The sequence below is a fragment of the Bison bison genome, unplaced genomic scaffold (genome assembly GCF_000754665.1).
Source record: "Bison bison bison isolate TAMUID 2011002044 unplaced genomic scaffold, Bison_UMD1.0 scf7180017864293, whole genome shotgun sequence".
Lineage (NCBI taxonomy): Eukaryota > Metazoa > Chordata > Mammalia > Artiodactyla > Bovidae > Bison > Bison bison.
This window is the reverse complement of record NW_011494865.1, coordinates 1172069-1185140: the sequence shown is the minus strand read 5'-3', so window position 1 is coordinate 1185140 and position 13072 is coordinate 1172069. Positions and strand designations below refer to the sequence as shown.

Here is a 13072-nt window from a genome sequence, read left to right as displayed (position 1 = left end):
CAGCTCTGACTCGGAGTTAAGAGGAGGGAGGCATCATTGGCGGGGCTTCATAGCAGGAGCGGAATCTCCCAGCAGTCCTTGAATTTCAAAGCAATGGGCTATGGAATCATGACCTCGGTTTGAATCCCAGCCTCGCCTCTCACTTGCTGTGTGATCTCGGACAAGTGGCTTCGCCTCTCTGAACCCCGACTTTCAAATGCCAGTTTCCGTGTGAACCTGAAGGGGCCCCTGCTTTCCTGCCCACCTGCCCTGCTCACCTAGCTTCCGGTGCTTCAGATCCACAGGCAGCTCCTCTGGGAAGGCTGCAGAGAGAACCCCACGATCATCAGCCCCAGGGCAGGGGTGTTCCAAGGCCAGAGGGGCTCTGGACCTCAGCAGGCCTTGCCTTAAGTGACTGGGAAGTGGCCTTGGGGTCCCTTTCCCTCCCCTGCCCCCAACCATTTCTGCCCCGACTCATCTGCTTGAGCCGGAACCCCATCATGAAGCACCCGGGTCAATGAAGCACAGGGAGAGGCAGAACCACAGAGGGGACACAGAGGAGGTTTCTTTTGTTCTGTTTTTAAACTTTTTTGGCAGCACTGCAAGGCCTGTGGGATCTTAGTTCCCTGAGCAGGGATTGAACCCTCACCTCCTGCAACGGAATCACGGAATTCCTAAGAGAAGTCTGAGTTAAAAAAATAACAACAATAATAATAAAAATAAAAAACAACCTGCCTTTGGAGCCTTCCTAGCTGTGTATATCTGCAACACAGCATCTCTGAGCCTTTGACCTCTCATCTCTAAAACGGGGGCAGTGATTCCCACTTTGCAGGAGTGCATTGGAAATCAGTGAGTGAGTATTAAGCATGTAACACATGAGAGAAAACCCCTATGTGTCCCTTAGCAAGAGGCTGATGAAGCAAATTATAGTTCATCCCCCAGTGAAATACCCTAAAAATAATGAAGACACTGAAGGATGTATGGGGTGGTACTGGCGTCTGCAGTCTACCTTGAAATGCTCCAAAAGTAACGTGGATGGATGGGTGGATGAATAGAGGGATGGCTAGGGACGTGTCAAACCCGATACAGCCAAACACTGATGGTAGGATGTAAGCGTGGGTACTCGGTTGCTTGTAGCACAACCCTGTCACCTTTACTGCATGTTGAAGTTTTCCATAATAAAATATTAGGGGAAATGCTTATGAAATGAAAAAAAAGAAAGAAGGAGGGAAGGAGAAAAAGAGAAAGGAAGAGAGAAAGGATGGGAGGGAGCAAGGAAGAAAAAGAAAGAAGAAAGGAAGGGACATTCCCTGAAGGCAGGACCATGCGCTTCCCAACAGTGCTACAGAAATAACCTCCCAGACACATTACATGAAGAAAGAGTGGAGGTGGTCATTTGCATGAAAAAATATTTTTTAAGAGGTGACTTTTAGACAAAGAGAATATTTCTTTTTTTTTTTTAATCTTTGGGTCACACTGCGTGGCATGTGGGATCTGAGTTGCCTGACTAGGGATCGAGCCCATGTCCCTGCGCTGGCAGTGTGGAGTCTTAACCACTGGACCACCAGAAAAGTGCCTGAATAGAATATTTCTAACAACACCAAAAGGGAACTGGCAGCACAGGTTGTCCTCAGAGAGGGAGAATGAGGGACTGGGGGAAAAGGGTGGGAGGGAGATTTTTTTCCCACTGAATATTCTTTGCACATTTTGAATTTGAATGTCATGAACCTGTTTACCTGTTCAGATTCAATAAATAGGTTCAGGGCTTATACATGGTCTGGCACATAGTAAGCACTTGATCAACGGTTACACCCATTTTATGGAAATTTTCATTCAATGGATAGTTATTGAGGTGCTCCTGCATGCCAGCCACATGCTGGGGATGAAGTGATAAGAAGGACTAGGTCCTCATGGTGGGGGAACTAAGCAAAGGCAATAAATAAAATAAATCCAGATTGTGACAATGGAGACAGAGAGACACAAACAAGGTGAAAATAGGTGAGGTAAGTTATATGGAAAGCGTAGTCAAGGAAGGCTTTCAGGAGGAGGTGACATGTTGGCCAAGGCCTGAGAGATTCCCAAGCCCATAACGGGAAGAAGTTGGGGGCGGGGGTAGGTACATCTCAGAGAGAGAGAGAGAGAACAGCACGTGCAAAGGCCCTGGGGCTGGAAAGGATACATGGGTCACAGGAATGGAAAGAAGGCAGAGTGACTGGAACCTGGAGACTCACAGTGCGTTTGGAGAGATGGGAAGCACCAGGTCATGCAGGCCTTGGGGTGTGTATTTTGTAGCCACTGGGGGGTCAGCGTGCATGTGTGTCAGTCGCTTCAGTCGTGTTCGACTCTTTGCGAACACATGGACTGCAGCCTGCCAGGCTTCTCAGTCCATGGGATTCTCCAAGCAAGTATTACTGGAGTGGGTTGCCATTTCCTCCTCCAGGGGATCTTCCCGATCCAGGGATTCAACCAAAGGAGTCTCTGGCACGGTGGGTGGATTCTTTACCGATGAGCCATTGGGGAAACCCAGAAGGTCAGCAGGGCAGCAATATGATCTGATTTGTATTTAAAAGCCCACATTAGCTGCCAGGTGAGGGCAGATTAAGGAGCAGGGAGACTGACAAGAGGCTCAGAGAGATGCAGGTACTTGCCCAAGTTCACATGGACTATAAATAACAGATCCAGGACTCAAACTCAGATCTTGCTGGGGAAAAACTGTGCTTGAAGAGCTCTTCCTTAAACAGCGGGTGACAACTAAGGATGAAAGAGAAGCCAGAGCCCAGAGGTCCATTTGGACCCCAAAATAGCCAGGGGCAGAGACCCAGCAGGAGAGGGGCCAGTTGATCCTGGGCAATCAGCTTCCTCTCTGCGTCACTAGGGAGCAGGGGTGAGGGGAGAGATGGGAGGACTCCCAAGCCCAGGCCGAGCAGACAGGACTCAAGGAGGGAAGCAACTGGGAGCCATCCCAGGTTTTAGAGCTAAGGCAGGGCCAGCAGTCAAGCAAGGCTGGGTCAGATCAGGGAGTGGGGAAAGCGAGGAGGGTGTTGGGGAGGGACGGGGCGGGGGCTCACTCACGTCTCTTCTGACTTTTCTGCCCTGCTTCCTCCAGTACCTCCACGCTCTCGCTGATCATTTCTTCCAATCCTATGTGCTCGACTTTGGGGAAAAACCAAAGACACCAACACATAGTCAGTGGACGTCCAAGGTGAGGCCCCACTGACACTCCGTTGGGAGGGAATGTGATCACTCATTGAGGGCGGTCCTCGGGTATTACAGTGCTCCCCCAGGAACAAGGAAGGAAATGCAGGCTGAGCCAAGAACTGCCCGCCCCCGCCCACCAAGGGACAGTTAGGGAGTTTGAGATCACATGTACACACTGCTGTATTTAAAATGGATAACCAACAAGAACCTACTGTATAGCACACGGAACTTTGCTCAATGTTATGTGGCAGCTTGGATGGGAGGGAGCTATGGGGGAGAATGGATGTATGGCTGAGTCCCTTCACTGTCCACCTGAAACTATCACAACATTGTTAATCAGCTGTACTCTAATATAAAAAGTGAAAGTGAAAGTCGCTCAGTTGCATCCGACTCTTAGCGACCCCATGGACTGTATGTAGCCCACCGGGCTCCTCTGTCCAAGGAATTCTCTGGGCAAGAATACTGGAGTGGGTAGCCATTCCCTTCTCCAGGGGATCTTCCCAACCCAGGGATCAAACCTAGGTCTTCTGCATCATAGGCAGATTCTTTACTGGCCGAGCCAGCAGGGAAACTAATATAAAATAAAAAGTTAAAAATAAAACAAGAACTGGTCAACTTACTGAAAATGTCTTTGCTCAGGCCCTCCAGCTGGGTGTCCTGGAAGACGTACTGGTCCAATTCCGCTGCCCAGACAAGAAAAAGCATCGTCAATCAACAATTTCTCACCAAATGCTTACTGTACGCCTGGCATTGGACTGGGTATCAGGGAACTGTGACCCTTCAGACTCGGCACACGCTGGGGTTCAATAAATGTGTGCTGAACGAATGATGAAATCAGTGAAGGAAGACTGAAGCTTAATGGGCTCTTAATCTAATTAAAGGCATGATATATATCCATGCAAACTTTTCTACTGCTATAAAGCAGTACATCGCAACATAGCAGAGTTGTCTTGAAAGTGAAGTGAAAGTCACTCAGTCATGTCTGACTCTTTGGAACCTCATGGACTGTACAGATTCTTTACCAGCTGAGCCACCAGGGAAGCCCAGAGTTGTCTGGGGTTTGAGTTTAAATTCCAGCTCTACTCCCTCACCCCACAAGCTGTACAATCTTGGGTCTACTTAACCTCTCTGGGCCCCTGTTTCCTCATCTGTGTAATGAGAATAAATAGTACCTACAACCCAGGGATGGATGGTGAGGATTGGAGGCTCTGCATTTAAAGCAATCAACACAGTAGCCAGGACACAGTGAATACTCAATAAAGTGAAAGTGTTAGTGGTTCAGTCATGTGTGGTTCTTTGCAACCCCAAGTGCTATAGCCTGCTGGGCTCCTCTGTTCATGGAATTCTCCAGGCAAGAATCCTGGAGTGAGTAGCCATCCCTTTCTGGTTAATTACATGAAGTGCAGCATGTCTTATGGCCAAGGGAAAGATAGCTATCATAGTAAGAGGTAAGATGAGGGTGTATTTTGGGTTGGGGTAGTCAGGGAGGGCTTCCCAGAGGCAGGGATCCTGGAGCCAGACCTTGAAAGATGGGGGGGCAGAGTCTGAGAGATGAAAGTGGAGGGCTTCCTGGGTAGTGGGGACAGAGTGGGGAAAAGAGGGCTAGGAAACTCTTGAAACAGATGTCTTCAGTAAAAGTTTCGTGTTGGGGAAAGTTCAGACTTCATTTTACAGGCAATTGGGCTTCCCTGGTGACTCAGACAGTAAAGAATCTGCCTACAATGTGGGAGACCTGGGTTTGACCCCTGGGTTGAGAAGGTCCCCTGGAGAAGGGAATGGCAATTCACTCTAGTATTCTTGCCTGGAGAATTCCATGGACAGAGGAGCCTGGCAGCCTACGGGCCATGGGGTCGCAAAGAGTTGGATACAACTGAGCAACTGATACTTTCACTTTACAGGCAATAGGGAGCCATAAAAGGCTTCTGAGTAGGGCATGATGGTGGTGATGATGACAATGAATATGATAATGAGGATGGTGTTGATGGTCGTGGCCGGGTGGTACCTAACACTTACTGAATGCTTATTGCAATCCTGCTCTAAATACGTTCCACACAGAAACTTATTCAAGTCTCACAGTCATCCCACAAGGTAGGCAAGATTATTATTCCCATTTTATACATGTGGAAGCCACTGTAATACTTCGGGATGTCTCAGACGACTGAAGGCCCAGGAGCACAGATTTGAGGAGGAAGCTGCCTTCTCCACTTGCTCTCACTTCCTGTGTAGATGCCCCTAAGGGGGAAATGAATCCTAAGAGATTTGGGAAAAAGCCCAAATCATTCATTACTGCCTCCAGCTCTGAGGGAATGTGAATACTCTCAGGCCTAAGCATTTCTGCTTCCTCCGTAGGAAAGGAAGAAGGTGGGCTCTCAGTTCTATAATTTTTGAGTCACACGCAGTTTCTGCTCCTCTCCGTTTTCTGCCTGAGAAATCCCGTGGACAGAGGAGCCTGGCGAGCTACATGCAGTGATGGGGTCGCAAAGAGTTGGCTATGACTTAGCAGGTGAGCATGCACAGATGCTTGCAGGCACGATGCTGAGTTAACTGTGTGCTGGGGAGGGACTAGCCATGTGCATGCCAGACCTCTTAAGTGATGCGATTCTTGGGATACCAGGAAAAGGGCCACTAAGAACATCTGTACAGGTTGTACACTGTGCAAGTGTGCCCAGCTGAGAGGGCAAATGGGCGCAGGTATCCAGCCTGAACTTTGATAGCTAAGCTGTTGCTCTTTTTTTTTCCCTTCCTTATTTTGACTTTTTCTTTGTTTTTAAAATGTATTTATTTTTCATTGAAGGATAATTGCTTTTCTGCCATACATCAACCTGAGTCAACCACAGGTATACAAAAGGCCTCTCTCTTCCATCTCACACCCCATCCCACCCCTCTAGGTTGTCACAAAGAAGTTGTTACTTCCTAGTATGGGCTGCATCCTGAAAAGAAGAGGAGGCGTTGTTTTCCTAATCCAGCAAAGCCTGTGCATGAGACAGTGGTGAACCTGGGAAGGAGGGATCCTTTACCTCACTCCACCAGGAAAAAAAAAAGGAAACACCCCTCCCTAAAGAGTTCTGCCCTTGTCTGAAACCTGTAGGTCTTTTTAAAGCCAAAAAACAGTCTCTCAGCTTAAGCTTTAGCAAACCTTCCCACTCCAGATACTATCGTTCTTGTGGTTAAAAGTAAGGACTTTGAAATAAGAAAGACCTAAGCTAGAATTTCAGACCTGCCTGTTACTATTGCTAATGCAGCCTTGAGTAGATGCTTTAATCTCTCTAAATCTTGATATCCTCATTTGTTAAATGAAGATACTGACAGTAGCTACTTCCTCTGTTTTGGGAAAGATTCAATGTGATAACACACACCGTGATTAGCAGGCTAAAAATGCCCCTCCTCAATGGTAGTTACATTGGCTTCCATTTGTACAAAATGGGAATAATAATCACACTTGCCTTGTGGGATGACTATGAGAACTGAATAAGTTTCTGTGTGTAGAGTGTTTAGAACAGGAACTTACAAAGAGTAAGCATAAGTGTTAGGTACCACCAGACCACTACCATCAACACCATCATTACTATCATCACTCACTCAGAAGCCTTTTATGGCTCCCTATTGCCAGTAAATCAAGTCCTAATTTTCCTGGAGTCAAAACTTTCACTGCAGATGCCTATCTCAAGAGTTTCCTAACCACCCTTTCTCACTCTGCCTCCACTACCCAGGAAGCTATTACAAATACTAGAGTAATTTAGCTTAGGAGCTGGGGAGAAAGAGAGGGAGGGTATGATGTGGGCTTTGTGGGAAGGAAGGAAGGAAAAGCAGCAAATGGAAAAAGGTATAGAAACGGTGGCAGAAGATGGGTAAAGTTAAATTTATTTGCCTGGTGTTCATCTCCCCTTTTTCCCAATTCGCTATCCTTCTAACCCTCACTCCCCATCCTTCTTGCTCTGATTTCTGACAGAGGGCCTGTTGGCTCCTGGTGAATAGTTGACATTAACAAAAGAGAAAAAAAGAATCTTTCCCCTTAATTGTCCTTTTTCTGGACTAAGAATGCTTTCTCACCGATATTGGCATAAGCTTCCCTGGTCTCTTCATCACCTTCCATGTCACACAACAGCCTGCTGAACTGTTCGCAGTTGATGGTGTCTGTGTCAGGCTCTGGGAGGAAAAGACACTTGGATAAAGCTGGAAAGATCTGGGAAGGAGGCTGCTGGGGAAGGAGGGAGAGGCATGGCGGGCTGGGAGAGGTCCCCACCAGGAGCTAGCCTGGCCTGCAGTTGGAGCTGTCCGTGGTGCTGAGTGGAGCTCCACGGCCAGCACGTCCCCTGGGTGGTATCTCCACTGCGGGCTGAGGGGTGCAGAGGGCCTTGAAAGGGGCCCGAGGGAGGGCAGCCCACCTGAGCAGAGCTCTATTTCTTCTTCTCCTGTCAGATCCATCCGGTCGTAGAGGTGGTAGAGCTGCAAAGGGTCAGCACTGCTGTTGAGAAGTTCTAAGTAACTGCCTTCTAGAGGCCCCAGCTCCATGGTTGGGCACTGTCCACTGCCTGGAAGGGAGACACAGCAGTCAGCTCATGGGGTGTTGGAAAGATGCAGAGAATTAACACCTACCACAGTTTCCAACTGGCTCTCTTGTTGAAGGCGAGGGTTGGTGGGAGCCAAAGAAAGTGAACAGAGGTTTCTCATTCAGCACTACTTATGTGCTCAGGGCAAAGAATATGCCTGCGATGCAGGAGACATGGGTTCGATCCCTGGGTAGGGAAGATCCCCTAGAGAAGGGGATGGCTACCCACTCCAGTATTCTTGCCAGGAGAATTTCATGGAGAGAGGAGACTGGCAGACTACAGTCCATAGGGTCGCAAAAGAGTCAGACACAACTGAGTGACTAACACTTTCATGTGTGTTCAGGACATTGAGGAGGAGAAGCCCTACATCTTTCCTCTAAGAATCTTTGTCACAATGGGAAGATGCCTGTGATACAGAAAAGGGAACCAAAGAAGTGTAGATTCAGGACATCTCATACCTGGGAGCCAGGGGACCTAAGTTCTGCTGTTAGCACTACCATGAATGATAACAGCTAAGATGCACAGAATACCTACTATGTGCCAGACACACAGTCTGGCACATTTAATTCTCACAACAACAACCATATGAGGTAGGTACTATTACTAACCTCATTTTGTACATTTTACAGTGAGTAAACTGAGACTCAGAGAGGTGAGGTGACCTATGTAAGGTAACCCAAGCCCAACCAGGAGTTAGTTCTAGGCAGTCTGACTCATGGACATGTATTTAGGTGTAAGGCTTTCCTGCCTTCGGTGACCTCAAGCAAGTCTGTGCTCCTCTCTATGCTTCAGTTTCCTAATATCTAAATTGAAGGCGTTGATGCACATTTTCTCTAATACCTTTCATTATTAATTGTTAGAAGACATATCAGATACCTTAGGTTCTACTTCATTTAATCTTCAAAACAGCCCTGGCTCTCAGTCCACACAAAAACTTGTATACAAGTGTCCATAGAAGCATGTTTCATAATAGCCAAAACATGGAAAAATTCAAATGACTATCAATGAATACATGGATAAACAAAATGTATATCCATACAATGCAAGAGTTGTTGTTGTTGTTCAGTCACTCAGTCATGTCTGAGTCCTTGCAACCCCATGGACGGCAGCACGCCAGGCTTCCCTGTCCTTCACCATCTCCCAGCATTTGCTAAAACTCATGTCCATTGAGTCAGTGATGCCATCCAACCATCTCATCCTCTGTCGCCCCCTTCTCCTCCTGCCCTTTCTTCCCCAGCATCAGGCTCTTTTTCAATGGAATAGTATTCAGACATAAAAAGCAATAAAGTATGGATACATACTTCAACATGGATGAAATTTGAAAACATCATGATAAGTGAAAGAAGTCAGACACGAGGGCAAATTTTGTATGATTCCATTTACACAAAATGTACAGAACAGACAAATCTTTGGAGATAGAAGGCAAATTCATAGTTGGCTACATTTGGAGGAGACTTGAGGGGAGGGAAATGGGGAACAACTACTGGTGGTTATGAAGCTTTTTGGGGGAAATGATGAAGCGTTCTAAAGTTGATGGGGATGGTTGCACAACTTTGTGAGTATACTAAAGTGGCCATTGACTTGTATACTTTAAATGGGTGAATTGTCTAAAATTTGAATTATATGCCAATAAAGCTGTTAAGAGCAAGAGTAGTGTGGGGGCTTCCCAGGTGGCACAGTGGTAAAGAATCCGACTGCCAATGTAGGAGATGCAGGAGACACAGGTTTGATCCCTGGGTTGGGAAGATCATCTGGAGGAGGAAATGGCAACCCACTCCAGTATTCTTGCCTGAAAAACTCTATGGACAGAGGAGCCTGGTGGGCTACACTCTATGGGGTCACAAAAGTCAGACAGGACTGAGTGACTGAGCACAGCACAAAGCTGTTAAAATGAAACAAAACACTGGCTCTGGGAGGTAGGCTTTATGGTCTTCCCTTTGCAGATGAGTAACCTGAGGCTCAGAGGGGCTCAGCAGACCCCTGATGCACAGCTCTTGCTGGCTTGAGCCAGTGTGAAGCTCCATCAGTGTGGCTCCAATGGCCCTGCCTTCCCCCCAGTTTTGGTAGTCTATAATTCCATGATCTGTTCATTTCCCATTGCTGCTGCAACAATGTGCCACAGGGCTATTGTAGCTTAAAGCAATGAGTCTTATTCCCTCATAGTTCTAGAGGCCAGAAGTCTAAATCAAGGTGTTGGCAGCCTTGGTTCTTCTGGAGGCTCTAGGGGCACACCCTTCCTTGCTTCTTCTAGCTTTGGGGATTGATGGCATTCCTTGACTTGTGACTTTGAGGCCACATCACTCCAGTCTATGCCTAAGTGCTCACATCATCTCCTAATCTGCATTTGTCTTAAATGGACACTGATTTAGAGTCTACCCAGATAAACCAGGCTTCCCTGGTGGCTCAGTTGGTAAAGAACCCACCTACAATGCGGGAGACCTGGGTTCAATCCCTGGGTTGGGAAGATCCCCCGGAGAAGAGAAAGGCTACCCACTCCAGTATTCTGGCCCGGAGAATTCCATGAATATATTAAAGAGTACCTTTTGGAGAAGGGAATGGCAACCCACCCTGGTATTCTTGCCTGGAGAACCCCATGGACAGAGGAGAGCCTGGTGGGCTACAGTCTATGGAGTCGCAAAGAGTCAGACATGACAGTGAATTTCACTCACTCACTCAGATACACCAGGACATCAGTTCAAGATCTTTAACATAATTACATCCACAAAAACCTTTTTTATTCCAAATAAGGTAGGACTCAATGCTCTAGGGGTTTTATGTTGACATATCTTTGAGTTGGAGGGGGAGGTCCAACATTCAACCCACTATACTTGGGATGCAGATACATGCTGGAAAGAATCAAAAGAAGCTTCCTGGAGGAGGTGAGAAGAGCAATGGCCAGAAGATTCAAGATAGGCTTCCAAGTGCCCAGCCTGGGCCAGAAGAAAATGGAATTGAAACGGGAGGATCGTGAGAAAACACACACATGCAACTCACCACCACCACCCAGGTGCTCTTTTTCCTTTCACTCATCAACAGTTCTCATTAGCTCTGAAGGGTCTCAACACAGACCCGGATATCACAGAGAATGAACTTTCCAGTCCAGAAAGACACCCTGGCCAGGGCTGACTGTTTATAATGGGTTGGGTGGGGGCGGCAGGAACCCAAACATAGCAGGCTTGCGTTAATGACCCAGCCAACCATGACTAGAGGAAGTGGAACTGAAAGATGGGGCCACTAACTCTCTTTTCTCAGAGCAGGACAAAGGCTGGGAGGTGGGGCGAAGGTCTTTACTTCTCCCAACAAGTCCTGGGAGCCAACCAAGCAATCTACTGTGCTCTCCAGGATGGTGAGAGAAGAGCTCTCTGCCCCAAATCTTGCCTGCTGCCCTGCTCCAATTTTCAGTCTGCAGAACAGCCTACATTATAGCTAGCCATCTGCCTCTTTCTACAGACAGTGGGATCTGGTAACAACAGATCCAGACTAACCCCAGCAATTCCATGAATAAAATGTGTGACTTTAGTCAAGTCACTCGTATTCTGAGTTCTCCCACAAGGACTGCCAGGGACCTTCAGGCTCAATCTCCTTCATCCTACAGAGGAGAAGATGAAACCCTGAGACGGGCTGTGCCTTGCACAAGGCCCTAGAGTCTGCTGGTGGTGGTGGGCCCACACCTAGAGTAAGACTCCCAGTCCACACTCTTCCATGCCAATCAAAATGTATCTGGTCAACTAAGCACCCCCATCTATCTAGGCTCAGGAATAGGGACCACGTCCTATTACAGACGGGCAAAGGAGGGAAATGCAGAGGGGAGGAGCCTAAAGAAGCCCAGCTTATTGACAGGCTCAGCTGCAAACACTGGACACCAAATGTGGTCCAATACCAGGGAAATACACTGACAGCAGAGAAAGAAGGCAAATCCTTTGAGCTTTGGAATCAAACTGCCCGATTCTCAAATCATTCTTACCTACCAACTCACCATAACCTGGAAAGTTCATTTTTTAGATCTCTTGGAGCCTTAGTTTCCTCATTTTTATTTTTAGGCCACGTTCGCAGCTTGCGGTATCTTAGTTTCCGGCTGTCATGCTCAGTCACTCAGTTGTGTCCAACTCTGCGATCCATGGATTGTAGCCCAACAAGCTCCTCTTTCCATGGGCTTTTTCAGGCAAGAACACTGGAGTGGGGTGCCATTTTCTCCTCCAGGGGATGTTCCTGACCCAGGGATTGAACTAGAATCTCCTGCATTGGCAGGGGTATTCTTTACCACTGAGCCATGTGGAAGCCCCTTAGTTCCCTGACCAGGGAAAAGATCCAGGCCCCCTGCAGTGGGAGCATGGAGTCCTAACCATTGGACCACCAAGGAATTCCCTCAGTTTCCTTGTCTGTAAAGTGGTAGTCCATGGCCACAGGACTGGGAAAGGTCAGTTTTCATTCCAATCCCAAAGAAAGGCAATGCCAAAGAATGCTCAGACTACCACACAATTGCACTCATTTCACACGCTAGTAAAGTAATGCTCAAAATTCTCCAAGCCATGCTTCAGCAATACATGAACCTTGAACTTCTGATGTTCAAGCTGGTTTTAGAAAAGGCAGAGGAACCAGAGATCAAATTGCCAACATCCGCTGGATCATGGAAAAAGCAAGAGAGTTCCAGAAAGACATCTATTTCTGCTTTATTGACTATGCCAAAGCCTTTGACTGTGTGGATCACAATAAACTGTGGAAAATTCTGAAAGAGATGGGAATACCAGACCACCTAATCTGCCTCTTGAGAAATTTGTATGCAGGTCAGGAAGCAACAGTTAGAACTGGACATGGAACAACAGACTGGTTCCAAATAGGAAAAGGAGTACATCAAGGCTGTATATTGTCACCCTGTTTATTTAACTTATATGCAGAGTACATCATGAGAAATGCTAGACTGGAAGAAGCACAAGCTGGAATCAAGATTGCCGGGAGAAATACCAATAACCTCAGATATGCAGATGACACCACCCTTATGGCAGAAAGTGAAGAGGAACTCAAAAGCCTCTTGATGAAAGTGAAAGAGGAGAGTGAAAAAGTTGGCTTAAAGCTCAACATTCAGAAAACGAAGATCATGGCATCTGGTCCCATCACTTCTTGGGAAATAGATGGGGAAACAGTGGAAACAGTGTCAGACTTTATTTTTCTGGGCTCCAAAATCACTGCAGATGGTGACTGTAGCCATGAAATTAAAAGACGCTTACTCCTTGGAAGGAAAGTTATGACCAACCTAGATAGCATATTCAAAAGCAGAGACATTACTTTGCCAACAAAGGATCATCTAGTCAAAGCTATGGTTTTTCCCGTGGTCATGTATGGATGTG

At 47.1% G+C, this 13072-nt stretch overlaps 1 protein-coding gene across 1 annotated transcript in view; it reads right to left on the bottom strand.

Annotated features, from left to right (window-relative positions):
- Window positions 1–13072, bottom strand: part of CIITA (class II, major histocompatibility complex, transactivator) — a 60975-nt gene that overhangs the window by 19091 nt on the left and 28812 nt on the right. Inside the window, 5 exon segments of the mRNA XM_010850687.1 lie at window positions 258–302; window positions 3052–3132; window positions 3798–3860; window positions 7228–7323; window positions 7563–7709. Coding sequence (XP_010848989.1) covers window positions 258–302; window positions 3052–3132; window positions 3798–3860; window positions 7228–7323; window positions 7563–7709 — 432 coding nt within the window.